The sequence below is a fragment of the Bufo bufo genome, chromosome 1, assembly GCF_905171765.1.
Source record: "Bufo bufo chromosome 1, aBufBuf1.1, whole genome shotgun sequence".
In the NCBI taxonomy this organism is placed as follows: Eukaryota; Metazoa; Chordata; class Amphibia; order Anura; family Bufonidae; genus Bufo; species Bufo bufo.
Genome location: NC_053389.1, coordinates 545,882,426 through 545,901,251, shown reverse-complemented (window position 1 = coordinate 545,901,251; position 18,826 = coordinate 545,882,426). Strand labels below are relative to the sequence as shown.

The 18,826-nt window shown below is 43.6% G+C and overlaps 1 protein-coding gene across 3 annotated transcripts in view; it reads right to left on the bottom strand.

Moving 5' to 3' along the window:
* Nucleotides 1-1,156: 1,156 nt before the first annotated feature.
* CELSR1 (cadherin EGF LAG seven-pass G-type receptor 1) overlaps nt 1,157-18,826 on the bottom strand; it is a 172,476-nt gene continuing 154,806 nt past the window's right edge. The window contains exons 26-35 of one of the 3 annotated variants that reach the window (XM_040412268.1): nt 15,125-15,237; nt 14,463-14,542; nt 14,131-14,257; nt 10,548-10,670; nt 9,718-9,851; nt 7,295-7,398; nt 6,978-7,145; nt 6,427-6,669; nt 3,762-4,026; nt 1,157-3,307 (exon numbers count right to left, since the gene is read on the bottom strand). In XM_040412268.1, the coding sequence (XP_040268202.1) occupies nt 3,283-3,307; nt 3,762-4,026; nt 6,427-6,669; nt 6,978-7,145; nt 7,295-7,398; nt 9,718-9,851; nt 10,548-10,670; nt 14,131-14,257; nt 14,463-14,542; nt 15,125-15,237 (1,382 nt within the window). In that variant the 3' untranslated portion in view covers nt 1,157-3,282. The remainder of the gene's footprint in view (nt 3,308-3,761; nt 4,027-6,426; nt 6,670-6,977; nt 7,146-7,294; nt 7,399-9,717; nt 9,852-10,547; nt 10,671-14,130; nt 14,258-14,462; nt 14,543-15,124; nt 15,238-18,826) is intronic. The other 2 variants (XM_040412277.1, XM_040412286.1) reach the window with 2 other exon arrangements.

Below are 18,826 nucleotides of genomic sequence, written 5' to 3'. Positions count from 1 at the left end.
GTGTGTTGCAGGAAAATGCACGATTTTTCCCCGCGAGTGCAAAACGTTTTAATGCGTTTTGCACACGAGTGAGAAAAATCAGCATGTTTGGTACCAAGACCCGAACCCGGACTTCTTCACAGAAGTTTGGCTTTGGGTTAGGTGTTCTGTAGATTTTATTATTTTCCCTTATAACCATGTTATAAGGGAAAATAATAAAGATCGGGTCCCCATCCCGATCATCTCCTAGCAACCATGCGTGAAAATTGCACCGCATCCGCACTTGCTTGCGGATGCTTGCGATTTTCACGCAGCCCCATTCACTTCAATGGAGCCTGCGTTGCGTGAAGAACACACAATATAGAGCATGCTGCGATTTTCACGCAACACACAAGTAATGCGTGAAAATCACCGCTCATGTCCACAGCCCCATAGAAATGAATGGGTCCGGATTATGTGCGGGTGCAATGCGTTCGACTCACGCATTGCACCCGCGTGGAAATCTCGCCCCTGTGAAAGAGGCCTTAGTGATGTAAGGGCTTATGCACCTGGCTGTTGCTGTTTTTGCAGTCTGCAAATTGCGGACCCACAAAAAACTGCTACTAGCCATTTGAGTTCCATATTTTGCGGAACGGAAAGGAACGTCCTGCCCTTTATAGAACTGTACTATCCTTGTCTGTAAAATTGACAAAAATAGGACACTTTCTATTTTTTTGCGGGGCCGCAGAGTGGACAAATGGATGCATGTTTTGCGGCCCCAATGAAGTGAATAGGTCCGCATGTGGATCAGATGCGGACCAAAAATATGTTCGTGTGTACAAGCCCTAAGTCTGGTTGAGTAGAACCACAGCAGCTCAGGTTATTGTGGCTGTGATACACTGATAGTACCACAGTGGAGTGTATCCACCATTCTATATATGCTATGGGGTCAAATGGTACTATTCACACCATTACACAAAGCTATTTATCTGCTCACATACCACATGGTAAGGTTTTATTCACACAGTTAAGCCTCATTCACACGTCAGTGATTTCCATCAGTGATTTGTGAGCCAAAACCAGGACTGGAGCCTCCGCAGAGATAAGGTATAATGGAGAGATCTGTACCTGTTCTGTGTTTAGAGACGCACTTGTTTTTGGCTCAAAATCACTGATGGAAATCACTGACCGAACACTTCAGTGTTTGGTCAGTGATTTCCATCAGTGATTGGGAGCCAAACACAGGAGTGGATCCTCCACCAAGTTAATGTATAATGAAAGTATTTGCACCTATTCTGAGTTTTTGACCTTTACCTGGTTTTGGCTTACAATCACTGGTGGAAATCACTGACGTATGAATAAGGCCTAAGGAACACATATTTTAAAGAGGGTTCCCAGGACTTAACAATAGGGCTGCACACTCTGCATTAAGGCCATCCCCAAACAGAAATCTTACATTTAGCAGGTTCATTCAGCAAGTTTCTGTCTATGTAACGCATTCATTTTTAGGTTTATTGATCACAGCAGTCCCTATGATTTACAGTTTGGCTACGTTTTAACAGGGTGCATATTAGAAACTTTCAGCACAACTTCCCAGACAACTTCTTTAATGAGGTTGTCCCATGACAACAACTTATACCCTATCCATAGGATACTGGATAAGGAGGGTCAGGGGTCCGATTGCTTGGCCCCCATGATCACTAGAATGAGTGCTCATGTTCCCACGTTTGAATGGAGCAGCAGACACAATTCACTCCATTCAACTTTTATGGGCTTCCGGAGCGGAGCGTTTGTACTCGGCTTCCAACAGCCCCATACAGCTGAATGAAGCAGCATCATGCATGTGTGTCCACTGATCCGTTCAGACGGTGGAACACAGGTCCGACTGCTTGGCCCCCACTGATCACTAGAACGGGCCATTCTACTGATCAGTGGGGGCCAAGCAGTCAGACCTCTGTCAATCAGACACTTATTCTGTATCCTGTGCATAAGGAATAAGTTGTAATGGGACAACCCCTTTTAGCTAGCCTGAGTGCAGGAGATCTTTATGTAGGACAAGATGGCTACCTTGTATACGTGTAGATTTCAATGACAGAAAATGCAAATAGAAACGTTACATTGCTCTTTCCAAAATGTAAAACATTCAATAAAACTAAAAAATACACATTTAATTAATGGACATTGCATTGTTAGTCATGTAAAAATGTTCTCAGAAAGGAAAAAGAAGCATCCAGGACGTGTGGGACAGTAGTGTGGACAACACATTCTTGCAATACAGTCTACCAAGTATTCTAATAGGTAGGACGGACAACACAGGTTTTGTGGCATTTTTTTTATGGTGGACCACATAGTCCAGCTGTACAAGGGCATGGAAGGAAGCTCTGAAAAGGCTTATAGCTGGATAAATATTTGTAGAAGGCCTCAAATCCCAACCAAGAAGGCAATCACTGTGAACTGATTAGAATGACAAAGATAACAATTACTTGGCAGCACAATTAAAAGATTTTTTTGTCTTGACTTAGGGCACAGGTTTGTAAAATAATCACTATTAAAAATGTCACTTTAAAATAAAAAAAATGATGAATTTTCAGAAAAATAAAATGTTAAAATTCAAGTAAGAATGTGCAATCTTTATATAAAAATATCTGTCATCAGCAGGTCTGGGAGTATCAAAGAAACAAACTAGTTCTAGTGTAAAATTTACAAAAAGAGCTTTTCTTTAAGTCTTCATACAAAATATATATAAAAAAAATATCTACAGTTGGTGTTACAGATTTGTACATCGGGTGAGAATATAAGACACATTATAATGTGATAAAATGAATGAAGGGCACTTGGTGTCATATTCCGCTGCATATTGTTCAGTAGGCTGGAAGGTCACATTGTGACAGAAGACAAGCAAATCAGCGCTGATGGGGCCCCCGAGGAAAGGGCCGTCTGTAGAATGCCGATTTCAACACAGTAGTCCCATTGTATGTACATTAATTCAAGAGTCATTAGCTCAGACTTCACCACAAAGCAGTCTCCTCGGCAATGTATGGCTCTGGGGATCCGCCAGTCTCTACTGTCATGTCCTTTTCATTCACGGCAATAGGGCCTTGCTTACTGTCACACATTTGGCACTGGGTGCTGATAGCACAGCCTTCCGATATATATGTATAAGGAAGCAGTCACAAGTCTGCCGTATTAGGTAATTGCATTAGCAACAATATATCCTCGACCATGACACTTGTGCTTTTCTGGATTATCCCAGGTGTTTGAGGGCATCACAAGCTTGTGGCAAGGTTTCCCGATCACTATCAGCCTTCACAGTTTCCTGATGATTCAAATTGAAGTTTCATTACTGCCGCTGTTCATGAAAGAAGGGATCATGCAGGGTTAGGGTTAGAGTAGAACTTCATAGGTATATGATGTTAGTTTGTTGGTTATGCATATGTCCAAGGAAGGAAAGTATTCACAGAGCAAGCATGCAAATATAAACCCTGCCACCAGCTGGCCATGTTCAGAACCCACAGAAAAAGTCAGCGTTACTAGAAACGCGGCGGAGATCTATTTACCAAATTTATTTCTTTCGAAAACTTTTGCCATATGTTAAAATCTGACTTTCTGCTCCGGGGAAATCAGATTGCTTGTTACCCTATAAAATAATAGGACAACTTGTCTTTATCAGTTTGCCCGTACTCTGCCAGGGATCAGGACAAGTAAGCAATCCCATGAACCTAAACCATTTACTTATATTTGATTTCCCGCTCCTCATATTTGGTGTAGTCTGCCTTTTATGCATGCATATCTTCTATACTTACTCAGAATCTGACGTTTCACCGTTCGTAGGAGCCACCTGCACGCTCATTGCTATGCCATTGAGCTGTTCTCGAGAATGGTCTCTCCGTGAATTTTTGAGGGTTATCGCATTGTCTGTTACTGGACGGACACCATCATTTGAACATACAGAAGAAGTCCTTGATGAGATTGTGCTTTGATTATAGTCTGCCAGCTTCTCACACAGGCGATTTTTCATGTTCTTGTCAGTCAAAGGTGGCGGGTAAGTGACTTTCTTTTTCAGAATTCCTATTAAAGGCAATGTAAACGTCAACTATATATATATTTTATATTATGATGTGACTTAGACCAAGATCTGGCTTGCGTGACGTTTATTGGTGGGACATTTTACTGCAATGGTCACAATAAGCAACGCTTAAGGGAATTCATGAAACTCCTAGGTGCACGTTGATGAGGACTGGCTGCTGTTTCCAACATTAAGCAGTTTTCTTTTTGAACCAGAGTATGTCTAGCTAATATTACTGTAAATGAAAACTATGGAGGGCTTCATCATGCCCTGTACTCCACAAGCCTAACTTTAAAAACTCACAAACAAAGAATTTAAGACTTTTTGAGATTATCTACAAAAAACATTTAGCCTTTTTACACCACTCACTCCAGTTCTGAAAAGTAGGCAGTAAAGTGGATGTGGTTAGCCTGTCGAGCTGATTAAGGACAGATTCACCAGCTGCCACTTGCTGAAAAAGTCACAAAAATTGTCGCAAATCTTACCCCAGTAAAGAGGTGGTGTAAAAAGCAGCGTAACATATCAGGACCAAAGTGTTCAAGATGCACCAAATTCATCAAACATTGTATGACATTTGAAAAATTTGGCGCAAATTACAGCAATGCAGATTCCTGCAAAACTCACTTTAAAAATTCCCCTTATGTGCTGTGGTCAATGGAGTTCTCTATCGCTATAAGACAGCCAGAACATGACTGCATGGTTACTTTCTCTTTTATGTTTCTACTGTATGGACAGCTATGTGTCCCTGGGCTAGCACTATAACATGCCACTGACGGTACAAATCCTCCAGAGTAAGATTTGAAAGGGACACAGTGGGTGACACAGGAAGAATAAGTCATGTGTGGCTTTTGTTCTCTTGAGTAAACTTGACTCATTAGGTAAATATAATGGGCTGGACGGCTATGACGAGGACACACACATCATTGTAATGCATGAAAGTTCCCTTGTTATTGGGAATATTAACTGAGAAAGAATTCTTCCTATGTGTTAAGTCCTTAGAGGATGGTGCTCTCATCTCATCCAGAGAGCTAAAATGTAATAAACATTTAAAGGGCATCTGCTAGCAGAATCAACCCTATTAAACCAGGCATACTTGGGAGTGTGGCCAGCACTGGAAAGCTGATGTGCACTGAGTGGCTTGGGCCAGCCCCTCGGTGCACTGAAGCCCTCATTTGCATACAGAATAAAAAGTTTTTTCCCCCACAATATCACAACCGATTTGTACAACACGTGAATCATTTTAATCAACAGGAACCGTACTAGGCAGCATGCCTGGTCTAATTGTGTTGATCCTGCTGACAGCTTCTCTTTAACGTTTTTATCATGATAATTCATTTGTCATTCTAAGAGGAAATCAATCTATATTTATGAACTATGGGGAAGATTTATCAAACTGGTGTAAAGTAGAACTGGCTTAGTTGCCCATAGCAACCAATCAGATTCCACCTTTCACCTCCTTTGGGAAATGAAAGGTGGAATCTGATTGGTTGCTCTGGGCAACTAAGCCAGTTCTACTTTACACCAGTTTCATAAATGTCCCCCTATGTTCTCTGAGATGCTGTGAAAAGCTGCACATGACATTTAAAACTATACCTGGAAACAACTTCAGGAGCCTAATAGGATGGAAGGCAGTACGTGACTTAAAGGGGGTTATAGTTCTGCAACACATTAGGCTTTCTGCCGGTAAAGGGGATGTCATTCATTTTACTTTCTATATTAAATGTCAATCAGTAATAAACTTTATATACACGTTTTGTCTGTATCATTAGACCCCATTCACTCCACAAGATGGCCCTTCCTCTGTCATTTCCATTGCTCCACTCTTCTGTCTTCCGGTCCCGGGAGTTTCAGATCACGTCACAGCTAATGATTTGCATGGGCATTCAGTAGGTAGTGCGAGAATCCTTCCCCCAGTACTGGCAAATGTATTCTATGCAGATAGTCCATAGCTAGGACTTGGGGGAAGGATACTGAAACGGTCTACTCAAAGCCCATGTAAATCAGTAAGGTGGCAAAGTGATGGCATGCCCTGAACTTCTCCAGACCAAAAGACAAAAGAGCAGAGCAATGGACATCAGCAGAAGGACAGTCTTGTAAAGTGGATGGGGTTCCGTGACCAGAATAGAGATCTAGTGACACAGACAACCCAGATGTATACAGTATATTACAAACTGAAAGCTATATACAAAGTAAAATGAATGACCCATGCACTACTTCTAGCCTCTCCAGCCTAAAACGGACCATAACAGAATTGTCTGCATCCTCAAGTGAATGAGACGAGCTGTGATACCAAGCACAGCTGCCTGTATGAACGAGCCGGTGTGCCTGTGTAAACAAAGAGGAGGATACACCACCGATATTCTATTAAAAAAGCATCTTGATCATGTATGGATCAGCTTTACCTTTCCTGAGCTCTGACTGCTGGTTTTTATGATTGCTGATAAGTTTGCCATCCTTGTTCTGAGCTTCGTTCTCCTTGTCATGAGGGGCATCTCCGCAGTGATTGACCTTGTTTTCATTGTGTAGCTCTACATTTACTTTGGTCTCCACTTTCAACTTGCATTTGCCTTCATGGTCTTCACTGTCACTGGCAGTCACACAGTCAGCAGGCCAGTAGGGTTTCACATGATTCGGTACTGAATCCACTGTGCAAAGAAGCAAGATAGGAATGTGTCAGCTAAAAATATGAAGATGGTCATGTATCATAGCAGGAAGAAAGGAGTAAACTGGACCTGCTGTCCACACCAGCCATGTGGATGGAAGATGACATAGGCGATACGACTGCACAATTCCTATCTATGTTTAAGTTTTGTTTTGTATTTTATATGGAAAGACTAGTTATAAGAATCAGGTCAAATTGTTTTCAGTTTCTGAAAAAGTGTGAACTGGTATATTAGGCTCTTGAGTCCTAATTTTCGCCCACACTCCAAATGAACTATTGGGTGCCCATTACCTTTTGGGGTGCTATGAACTGGTCCCCGCTCCTTATTTTTAGGACTAGTTGGTTTCCACTGCTGCTCCGTTTCCATCTCCTCTTCTTCACTGTCAGAAGAGTGAGAGGAGGCATATGAGCTGCTGTGCTCATCCATGGAAAGCTCGCTGTCCGAGTCAGAATCCTGCCCTATGAAGAAGAAGAACGAGCAATGGTTACTACTAGTGGTGGCAATGTTCCTTGAGGAATCTGAAAGACCGTTTTCAAAACTTTTACAGAGCGACGGCACGTCAAAATGGAAAAAATATTAAAAGACAGAATATCAATCAATTCCTCACCATGGGAGTGTGTGCGGTTTCTGTGGAGGAGAGCAGCATCGACCTCTGTGACACCAGCACGCGTCTGTCCTGAAGATAAGCTAAGCTTCTGAGCTGCTTCATCCCTGTATGTAGTGACCATTGCAAAGTAGATTAAAATATGCTCCAAGTGGTTAGACATAGAGCATGAGGCCTGCCACCTTCTGCATCTGCATTACGTATGACAAGCAGCGAGCAAGGGAAAACGTATATTAGGTATTAATATGAGAATTCTGCCTTCCACAGTTGTCAGTTCAGCCTTATGCAAGACAGTGTCAATCAAGTCAAGGAGAACTTCCTTTATTAAAGAGGCTTATATAATATGAGCAGAAGCCAGCCATGCAGAAAGCAGCACTTTTACATTGCAAAAACTTAGTAGCAGTATTTTCATTTCACATTTGGGCCACATGTTAAACACATACATCTATATAATAAAAAATACATTTCTACAGGCAAATGTATGCTAATTAGTTTACAGGTTTACGTTAGGATATGTTTTTCTTTTTTAAGGGGTTGTTCCACCATTAGAAGTTATTTTAATTTAATGCAGCATGAAAAATGAATTAATTTTGTAATTTACTTTCTGCTACAAAAAATGCTCCAGTTGTCAGATATTCCCTTTACTTCATTATGAAGGCACCCTTGGTGTTCTTTCTGTATAGGAAAATGCATGTCTGTCTACTGAGCTGAATGAGTAAGTCACCCCTGCTCAGTTCCACCCTTCAAATGCCACCAGCTGGATTTAAAAAAAAAAGCTGTGACAGCTACAGGGAGAGAGCTGCAGCAGAAAGGACACATCCCTGAGCTGTGATAGGGAGAGAGCTGCAGCAGAAAGGACACATCCCTGAGCTGTGATAGGAAGAGGGCTGCAGCAGAAAGGACACATCCCTGAGCTGTGATAGGGAGAGAGCTGCAGCAGAAAGGACACATCCCTGAGCTGTGATAGGGAGAGAGCTGCAGCGGAAAGGACACATCCCTGATCTGTGATAGGAAGAGGGCTGCAGCAGAAAGGACACATCGCTGAGCTGTGATAGGAAGAGGGCTGCAGCAGAAAGGACACATCCCTGAGCTGTGATAGGGAGAGAGCTGCAGCGGAAAGGACACATCCCTGATCTGTGATAGGAAGAGGGCTGCAGCAGAAAGGACACATCCCTGAGCTGTGATAGGGAGAGAGCTGCAGCGGAAAGGACACATCCCTGAGCTGTGATAGGGAGAGAGCTGCAACAGAAAGGACACATCCCTGAGCTGTGATAGGAAGAGGGCTGCAGCAGAAAGGACGCATCCCTGAGCTGTGATAGGGAGAGAGCTGCAGCAGAAAGGACGCATCCCTGAGTTGTGATAGGAAGAGGGCTGCAGCAGAAAGGACACATCCCTGAGCTGTGATAGGGAGAGAGCTGCAGCAGAAAGGACACGTCCCTGAGCTGTGATAGGAACAGGGCTGCAGCAGAAAGGATGCATCCCTGAGCTGTGATAGGGAGAGGGCTGCAGCAGAAAGGACACATCCCTGAGCTGTGATAGGGAGAAAGCTGCAGCAGAAAGGACACATCCCTGAGCTGTGATAGGGAGAGAGCTGCAGCAGAAAGGACGCATCCCTGAGCTGTGATAGGGAGAGAGGTGCAGCAGAAAGGACGCATCCCTGAACTGTGATAGGGAGAGAGCTGCAGCAGAAAGGACGCATCCCTGATCTGTGATAGGGATAGGACTATAGCAGAAATAACACGCTTCCTGAGAAAGGACCCCCCCCTGAGGACACTTTCTCTGAGCTGTCAGCCTGAAGCAGTGCAATTGGAGTGATGAATGGGGGATCCCTGGATCCGTGTGAAATACAGGGCTGGTTCTATCTTGTTCTACAGATTGTGACTATGTGAATGGAAAAATAAAAAAGTTATGGCTCTAAGAAGACTGGGAGTTAAAAATGAAAATGCAAAAATGGAAAATCGCTGTGTCAGGAAGGGGTTAAACACAGGGGAATGCCATTATAAAGTAAAGCAAATATCCCACAACGCGAGCATTTATGTTTTTTAACAAACAGTAAATTACTATAGTTTTTCATGCTGAATTATATTAAAATAACATTTACTCTTAGCACAATCCCTTTAAATGGCTTGTAAGTTACACCAACTGTATACCAAATGCATACATTGGGTGAGGGGTCCATTGAAATGAATCTGCAAAAAAAAATACAATTATAAACCGAAAAAAGCACAAGTTACACAAAACCGATACCTCAACTGCATGGCCCAAAAGTGAAATGAACTGCGTAGCATCTCCATATCTTTATCGGGCAGACCTGGCTCCACACTGCCATTCAGTTGGTTCTACGTCTTACAAATTCCACCTTAAAGCATTTCCATTTTGCAGCAGTTATTGACAAGCAAAGCGCCATGCACCCGCCACCGCATTACCTGAGGATAAAAGCAAGGTAGCTATTGTGGCTCTTGGCTGACCTGACGGTGCTCTCCAAAGAGACTGTGGATTCTCCAATGCCTGTTCTGAACATGGATTCATCCATATAGGTGTTATTGTAATTTAGCGTCCGCTACAAATGACAAAACAAACCACCATTAATCATTTCTTGGTTTCCATATTAGTACTTCCCTAAAGTTTAAAAGGGAAATCCAGTAAGTTGACTGCCCAAATCCAGTCCTACTAAAGCGGACACCAATCATCCCTGAGTCACAAGACCAATCAGTTTCCTGACAAAATGTAAAAATCTAAAATTAACCTTGTACCAGAAAAAGCAATGCAGTGTCTTTAGTCTCCGCTCAAAAATCATATTCTGAGCGGACACCGAACGGACCCCATTATAGTCTAAGGGGTCTTTAGGCTCCGTTAGGCTCAGTTATCTGCAGAATCCGTCCTTTCCGTTCTCCTGCTCCTCAATGGAGCCGGAGAACGGAAAGGAGAAACGGTTATGTGAAAGGAGCCTATCTCTGGCCCTTCTAGGCCATGCATACCCCCATATACAATGCTGTGTCATTACACAATATACACAACCTGAGGAATGGTAACAATGTTTCTTTTGCTAGTCTTAATTAAAAAAAACCTTGAGTGTGCTGCAGGATTATTGAGGCACGCTTTAAATAATTTTGGCTCATCCTCTGGAGTTCTGTGCGCCAGAAAATGAAATCTATGCCTGCCAGGGATTTGTATAGATTTCTGGTGCACGGCTGCAGGACGTTCCACCAACACAAGCCCTAGGAATATTCTTGGTGGCATCAGCGAAGTCACTTACCGTTAATGTGGCTCTTGTTGTTGTACTGTCATCTGTAAAGTATTTCTTTCCTGTAAATGTATTCTTTAACTGCTTTCTGACTTCTTTGTTAAATACACAGTGGAAAAAGAAAATGAACAGTCCCTGCGGTGGGTAAAAAGAATATTATATTAAATTAAGCTGCATTATTTTAATATTCTTAAAACAAAAATGATGTTGACCTGAAGGGTAGCATGCAGAAACAGAAAGTGAGAAACCTAGTGGCTGCATTTGAATGACTAGGAGCAGCCACATTTGGGCACGCTATCTCCTATAAAGGCTCTTTAGTTCTAATTTTCTTCTAGGGCTTTCTATGTGTTACCATGCGCAAGGTTTAGGCTTGTTCACATTAGCAGTTTTTGTTTGATTTTTCTACCATTTTTATTTTTTCTCTTTTTTCACAGACACAAAAGTAAGCTAAAGGTATACATGTATAAATATCTCAGATTCATTTCATTTAAAACCAAGATTGCCGAGACTTCATTATAATGTTCTGGAGAATTTGGGGGACTTTTTGTGTCTATTGCATCAGGTTTCCAGCTTCCTTTTGATCCAAAAAGCCATACAAGAAAGCAGATAAACAAAATGTAATATTCAGTGAGTCTAGGGAGTATAGTGGGAAGAGTCTGGCAAGGCGATCATCACAAGGGAGATAAAATAATGCACCATGCCCGAGTCTGAAGAGGGGCAGATAATTACTTTTATCATGGATTAGCTAAAGGTGTCACGTCTGCCCAAAAGGGTAATGGCCCCGTGCAAGCTTAAATAAGGGCTCTTTCACACCTGCGTTCTTGTCTTCCGGCATAGAGTTCCGTCGTCGGGGCTCTATGCCGGAAGAATCCTGATCAGGATTATCCCAATGCATTCTGAATGGAGTGAAATCCGTTCAGGATGCATCAGGATGTCTTCAGTTCCGGACCGGAACGTTTTTTGGCCGGAGAAAATACTGCAGCATGCTGCGCTTTTTGCTCCGGCCAAAAATCCGGAACACTTGCCGCAAGGCCGGATCCGGAATTAATGCCCATTGAAAGGCATTGATCCGGATCCGGCCTTAAGCTAAACGTCGTTTCGGCGCATTGCCGGAGCCGACATTTAGCTTTTTCTGAATGGTTACCATGGCTGCCGGGACGCTAAAGTCCTGGCAGCCATGGTAAAGTGTAGTGGGGAGCGGGGGAGCAGTGTACTTACCGTCCGTGCGGCTCCCGGGGCGCTCCAGAGTGACGTCAGGGCGCCCCAAGCGCATGGATGACGTGATCACATGGACACGTCATCCATGCACATGGGGCGCTCTGACATCATTCTGGAGCGCCCTGGGAGCCGCACGAACGGTAAGTATACTGCTCCCCGCTCCTACTATGGCAACCAGGACTTTAATAGCGTCCTGGCTGCCATAGTAACACTGAACGCATTTTGAAGACGGTTCCGTCTTCAAATGCTTTCAGTACACTTGCGTTTTTCCGGATCCGGAGTGTAATTCCGGCAAGTGGAGTACACGCCGGATCCGGACAACGCAAGTGTGAAAGAGGCCTAAGGGACCAAAGAGAAAGATGAGGGAAATAGGATTAAATAAACAATGTAAAGATTGTATGGTGATAGAAAGGATGTCTAGTGTCTTTTGAGATGCTAAATACATACAGTTGTGAATCATGTAGATTGTGAAACTTTGGAAAATTGACTTTTTTTGTATTTATTATTTTAATCCTTGATATAGCGCTGACATATTCCGCAGTGCATTACAGACATGATCATCACTTGCTGTCTCCAATGGAGCTCACAATCTATGCTCCCTATCAGTATGTCTTTGGAGTGTGAGAGGAAACCGGAGCACCCAGGGGAAACCCACACAAGCACAGGGAGAACATAACAACTCCAAACTCCCCCGTGCTCCCCACTTTACAGGTAACTAGATTGTCTTAAGCGGAACATACACCAAGATCAGTTGCAGGATGTGAGAAAAGTACACTGCTCCAAAAAATAAAGGGAACACTTAAACAACACAATGCAACTCCAAGTCAATCACACTTCTGTGAAATCAAACTGTCCACTTAGGAAGCAACACTAAGTGACAATCAATTTCACATGCTGTTGTGCAAATGGGATAGACAACAGGTGGAAATTATAGGCAATTAGCAAGACACCCCCAATAAAGGAGTGGTTCTGCAGGTGGTGACCACATTCCACTTCTCAGTTCCTATGCTTCCTGGCTGATGTTTTGGTCACTTTTGAATGCTGGCGGCGCTTTCACTCTAGTGGTAACATGAGACTGAGTCTACAACCCACACAAGTGGCTCAGGTAGTGCAGCTTATCCAGGATGGCACATCAATGCGAGCTGTGGCAAGAAGGTTTGCTGTGTTTATCAGCGTAGTGTCCCGAGCATGGAGGCGCTACCAGGAGACAGGCAAGTACATCAGGAGACGTGGAGGAGGCAGTAGGAGGGCAACAACCCAGCAGCAGGACCGCTACCTCCGCCTTTGTGCAAGGAGGAACAGGAGGAGCACTGCCAGAGCCCTGCAAAATGACCTCCAGCAGGCCACAAATGTGCATGTGTCTGCTCAAACGGTCAGAAACAGACTCCATGAGGGTTATATGAGGGCCCGACATCCACAGGTGGGGGTTGCGCTTACAGCCCAACACCGTGCAGGACGTTTGGCATTTGCCAGAGAACACCAAGATTGGCAAATTCGCCACTGGCGCCCTGTGCTCTTCACAGATGAAAGCAGGTTCACACTGAGCACATGTGACAGATGTGACAGAGTCTGGAGACGCCGTGGAGAACGTTCTGCTGCCTGCAACATCCTTCAGCATGACCGGTTTGGCATTGGGTCAGTAATGGTGTGGGGTGGCATTTCTTTGGAGGGACGCACAGCCCTCCATGTGCTCGCCAGAGGTAGCCTGACTGCCATTAGGTACCGAGATGAGATCCTCAGACCCCTTGTGAGACCATATGCTGGTGCGGTTGGCCCTGGGTTCCTCCTAATGCAAGACAATGCTTGACCTCATGTGGCTGGAGTGTGTCAGCAGTTCCTGCAAGACGAAGGCATTGATGCTATGGACTGGCCCGCCCATTCCGCCAGACCTGAATCCAATTGAGCACATCTGGGACATCATGTCTTGCTCTATCCACCAATGTCACGTTGCACCACAGACTGTCCAGGAGTTGGCAGATGCTTTAGTCCAGGTCTGGGAGGAGATCCCTCAGGAGACCTTCCGCCACCTTATCAGGAGCATGCACAGGCGTTGTAGGGAGGTCATACAGGCACGTGAAGGCCACACACACTACTGAGCCTCATTTTGACTTGTTTTAAGGACATTACATCAAAGTTGGATCAGCCTGTAGTGTGTTTTTCCACTTTAATTTTGAGTGTGACTCCAATCCAGACCTCCATTGGTTGAAAAATTTGATTTCCATTTTTTTTTTTTGTGTGATTTTGTTGTCAGCACATTCAACTATGTAAAGAACAAAGTATTTCAGAAGAATATTTAATTAATTCAGATCTAGGATGTGTTATTTTTGTGTTCCCTTTATTTTTTTGAGCAGTGTATAATCCATCTAAGGCATGTTACCTGCATACAGCTGAAGATGGCAAAGAGGTAGTGAAATGTCATCACGTCGCTGTTGACAGCCATGAGACCCAGTAACCACGTGGCACTGATCAGAAGCAGCAGGAGGAAAGCAGTTCTCAGTGTTGATCTAGAAACATCAATTTCTTCATTAATATGGTATCTATAGTAGTGAACTCCAAAACTTTATGCAAGACCCCAGTTCTCAGTATTTTTTTTTTACTTATGACATATAATATTCTCCTATTAGAGCAAAGACCATAGGTGTCAGTTCTGTGTAGGCTACGTTCGGCTGCATGAATGAAAATGGGGTCGAAATAAGTCTGTAAACTTACAAAACGCCAGTCTTCTCAAATACCCGTTGCCTCCGTCCACATGAGGTCTTCACAGCTAGTATGAAGATGACTGTATTTATCTGCAGACAAAACATCACGTTCATGCCATGCCAATGAAGTGGCAGGTTATTATTTACATGCCAGGTAATACAACTTCACTTTATACAGTATGCATATGATTATACAATCACATTTTATCATCCAAAATGGGCTATTCTCTATTTACATATTTTCTCTCCCCTTGATGCAATAACTACTAAAGGGGATCCGAGCTTTCTACAGTACAAAGTGGAGTGAAAATTCTATTAGGACTTAAAAAGGGAATTATCTTTAAGAAACCTTATGTTGGCCACCATGACAGTAGTTGGCCACATATGACAGTCTCCACTACAGTTCTGTAATTTAGGCTGGGTCTACATTGCAATCTTGACCACAAAAGCCATCATGTGACTAAGGATAGCCATAGAAATGAATGAGGTGACAGAGCAATTTACAGTTTTCTGCGACTGTAATCATAGAATCGCATTCTGAGGTCACAACTCACAAGCTGCAGCGACCATTCGTTTTTATGGATGCACATCTACAAAGTGATCCTTGGTTGCGTGACGTGTGTCACAGCCAAGATTGCCGTGTATCCCCAGCCTTATTCTGAATATACTTACAGCAATCACAACAGCGATGGGGCCAGCAAAACTCCAGATTAGGGTGTCATGTACTGAGAGCCAGCAGAAGTCAGGGTTTCCATAGCCTTGAGGATCCAGGCCAACAGCGAGCCCTGACAAGTGAAACATTAAAAGCAAATTTAGGCTCTACTCACATCACATTAGAGCCTTGCCTTAAACATATACATCGTGAGTATTGCTCAATGCACACCTCTGATGGAAGGCTTTGCCATATGCCAGCTTTTCCAGACATATATGCTAAACATAGGACTTACTGCGATGTCAACAGGGTCTTACATCTACAGGGAGTGCAGAATTATTAGGCAAGTTGTATTTTTGAGGACTAATTTTATTATTGAACAACAACCATGTTCTCAATGAACCCAAAAAACTCATTAATATCAAAGCTGAATATTTTTGGAAGTAGTTTTTAGTTTGTTTTTAGTTTTAGCTATTTTAGGGGGATATCTGTGTGTGCAGGTGACTATTACTGTGCATAATTATTAGGCAACTTATCAAAAAACAAATATATACCCATTTCAATTATTTATTTTTACCAGTGAAACCAATATAACATCTCAACATTCACAAATATACATTTCTGACATTCAAAAACAAAACAAAAACAAATCAGTGACCAATATAGCCACCTTTCTTGGCAAGGACACTCAAAAGCCTGCCATCCATGGATTCTGTCAGTGTTTTGATCTGTTCACCATCAACATTGCGTGCAGCAGCAACCACAGCCTCCCAGACACTGTTCACAGAGGTGTACTGTTTTCCCTCCTTGTAAATCTCACATTTGATGATGGACCACAGGTTCTCAATGGGGTTCAGATCAGGTGAACAAGGAGGCCATGTCATTAGATTTTCTTCTTTTATACCCTTTCTTGCCAGCCACGCTGTGGAGTACTTGGACGCGTGTGATGGAGCATTGTCCTGCATGAAAATCATGTTTTTCTTGAAGGATGCAGACTTCTTCCTGTACCACTGCTTGAAGAAGGTGTCTTCCAGAAACTGGCAGTAGGACTGGCAGTTGAGCTTGACTCCATCCTCAACCCGAAAAGGCCCCACAAGCTCATCTTTGATGATACCAGCCCAAACCAGTACTCCACCTCCACCTTGCTGGCGTCTGAGTCGGACTGGAGCTCTCTGCCCTTTACCAATCCAGCCACGGGCCTATCCATCTGGCCCATCAAGACTCACTCTCATTTCATCAGTCCATAAAACCTTAGATAAATCAGTCTTGAGATATTTCTTGGCCCAGTCTTGACGTTTCAGCTTGTGTGTCTTGTTCAGTGGTGGTCGTCTTTCAGCCTTTCTTACCTTGGCCATGTCTCTGAGTATTGCACACATTGTGCTTTTGGGCACTCCAGTGATGTTGCAGCTCTGAAATATGGCCAAACTGGTGGCAAGTGGCATCTTGGCAGCTGCACGCTTGACTTTTCTCAGTTCATGGGCAGTTATTTTGCGCCTTGGTTTTTCCACACGCTTCTTGCGACCCTGTTGACTATTTTGAATGAAACGCTTGATTGTTCGATGATCACGCTTCAGAAGCTTTGCAATTTTAAGAGTGCTGCATCCCTTTGCAAGATATCTCACTATTTTTGACTTTTCTGAGCCTGTCAAGTCCTTCTTTTGACCCATTTTGCCAAAGGAAAGGAAGTTGCCTAATAATTATGCACACCTAATATAGGGTGTTGATGTCATTAGACCACACCCCTTCTCATTACAGAGATGCACATCACCTAATATGCTTAATTGGTAGTAGGCTTTCGAGCCTATACAGCTTGGAGTAAGACAACATGCATAAAGAGGATGATGTGGTCAAAATACTAATTTGCCTAATAATTCTGCACGCAGTGTATTAAGATTGGGGACAATTTATCATGAGGATAATATCGGGAATCAATTTTGCTTGAGTCTGAGTTGGTGTACTTTGCGTCAAACTTATCTTGTTAAATTTGGTGTAAATTTGAACTGGTGCAAATTTACCGCAAAAAGCCCCAAAGCCCTATTTTGCAACTTTCTTAAAACAGAATTCCAGAGTTCAGGGAGTGATAACCCCACCACCACCACCATTCATTTACATCTATAACTGAAGGGAGAAAGAAACACACGAAAATAGGCCAAGCATGCAATAAATTGCTTCACCAATTCCTCCCAAAATTCACAATGCAAAAAAACTGATCCCCAACAAAGGGACAAAGGGAGATAAAACGTAACATTTAATAGATATGCCTAAAGGGAACCTGTCACCGGGATTTGGTGTATAGAGCTGAGGACATGGGTTGCTAGATGGCCGCTAGCACATCCGCAATACCCAGTCCCCATAGCTCTGTGTGCTTTTATTGTGTAAAAAAACAGATTTGATACATATGCAAATTAACCTGAGAGGAGTCCTGTATGTGAGATGATTCAGGGACAGAACTCATCTCAGGTTAATTTGCATATGTATCAAATCGTTTTTTTTACACAATAAAAGCACAGAGAGCTATGGGGACTGGGTATTGCGGATGTGCAAGCGGCCATCTAGCAACCCATGTCCTCAGCGATATACACAAAATCCTGGTGACAGGTTCCCTTTAAAATACAAACCGCGCTAGCCACGGATAAGGACCCTCAAAATCAAACAAAATCAAGCCCTGCTCGGGCCAAAACAAACATTGAATGATACCAGTATGTAACATCAAAAAGTAAGGAACGCTCTCACCCATCAGTGGCTGTAGATGTTGATAGACTCTCCCAGTCAGGTAGGATTCCAAACAGTGGGTTCCCCAGATTGATGTAGGTTAGAGGATCACGTAGACTGGAGTACCATTCAGAGGAGGTGCCATACATGAAGCTTGAGCGTAGATATGAGTCAGGAGTCAAAGTCCCTAGTTCACCCTAAATGAGGGATGGGACTAGAGTCACCCTACCTATCTATACGAAGTGCTTGCCCCGCAAGGGGCGACCCCGTCCGGATACCTTTCCCTGATACCGGGCGGTGTCCCTAATACACCCTACTAAAGATGAACTCCCGACAAGTCACGTTTCGTTTCACATTAACTCATCAGGGGAGATGTACAATTAGGGTGGCAAGCGAGAGGAGATTGCATTGAAGGGGGTAGACGTAATCAAAAAGGTAGCAATGGCTGGAGCTTGCAGATACAAAAATGGCTCCAAGGGGGAAGCTAGGCCAGTGGGACAAAGGCAACCCAAAAATCACAGCGAGACCTATACACCAGGACACCAGTGGGTGAAGCAGGTGTAGAGCAGGTTATTCTTCAGCGTGAAACTCGCTGGATTTATTACCTCAAAACCATGGCCCTGTTGGGTTTGAACGAGCAGCTCAATTTTAGCTGCTTTGTTTGATAACTCTGTCTGCTGTCATATTCTCCTTTTGTGTCTTTGACATAACAACCAGCCTGTTACTGCCTAGATGGGGCCTGTTGCTCTTTAGCCTGTGCAGAAATAGCTCTGTTTCACAAGTATTGTGTTCTTTGTACCAGAGGCTCAAGCCACTGTTAGCCTCCATTGCAACCTAGGATGCTTGGGGTTTGTTTCTCCGTGGCGTCCCGGTTGCTAGGCACTCAGCCCGCCTCCAGATTGTTGATATATCCGCCCCTCCTGTGTGCCGCATGCGGTGTAGCATGGTGGTCTTCAGAAATGCGTTCCACGACTGTTAGCCTCCATGATGTGACTTTTGTCACGTGGAGC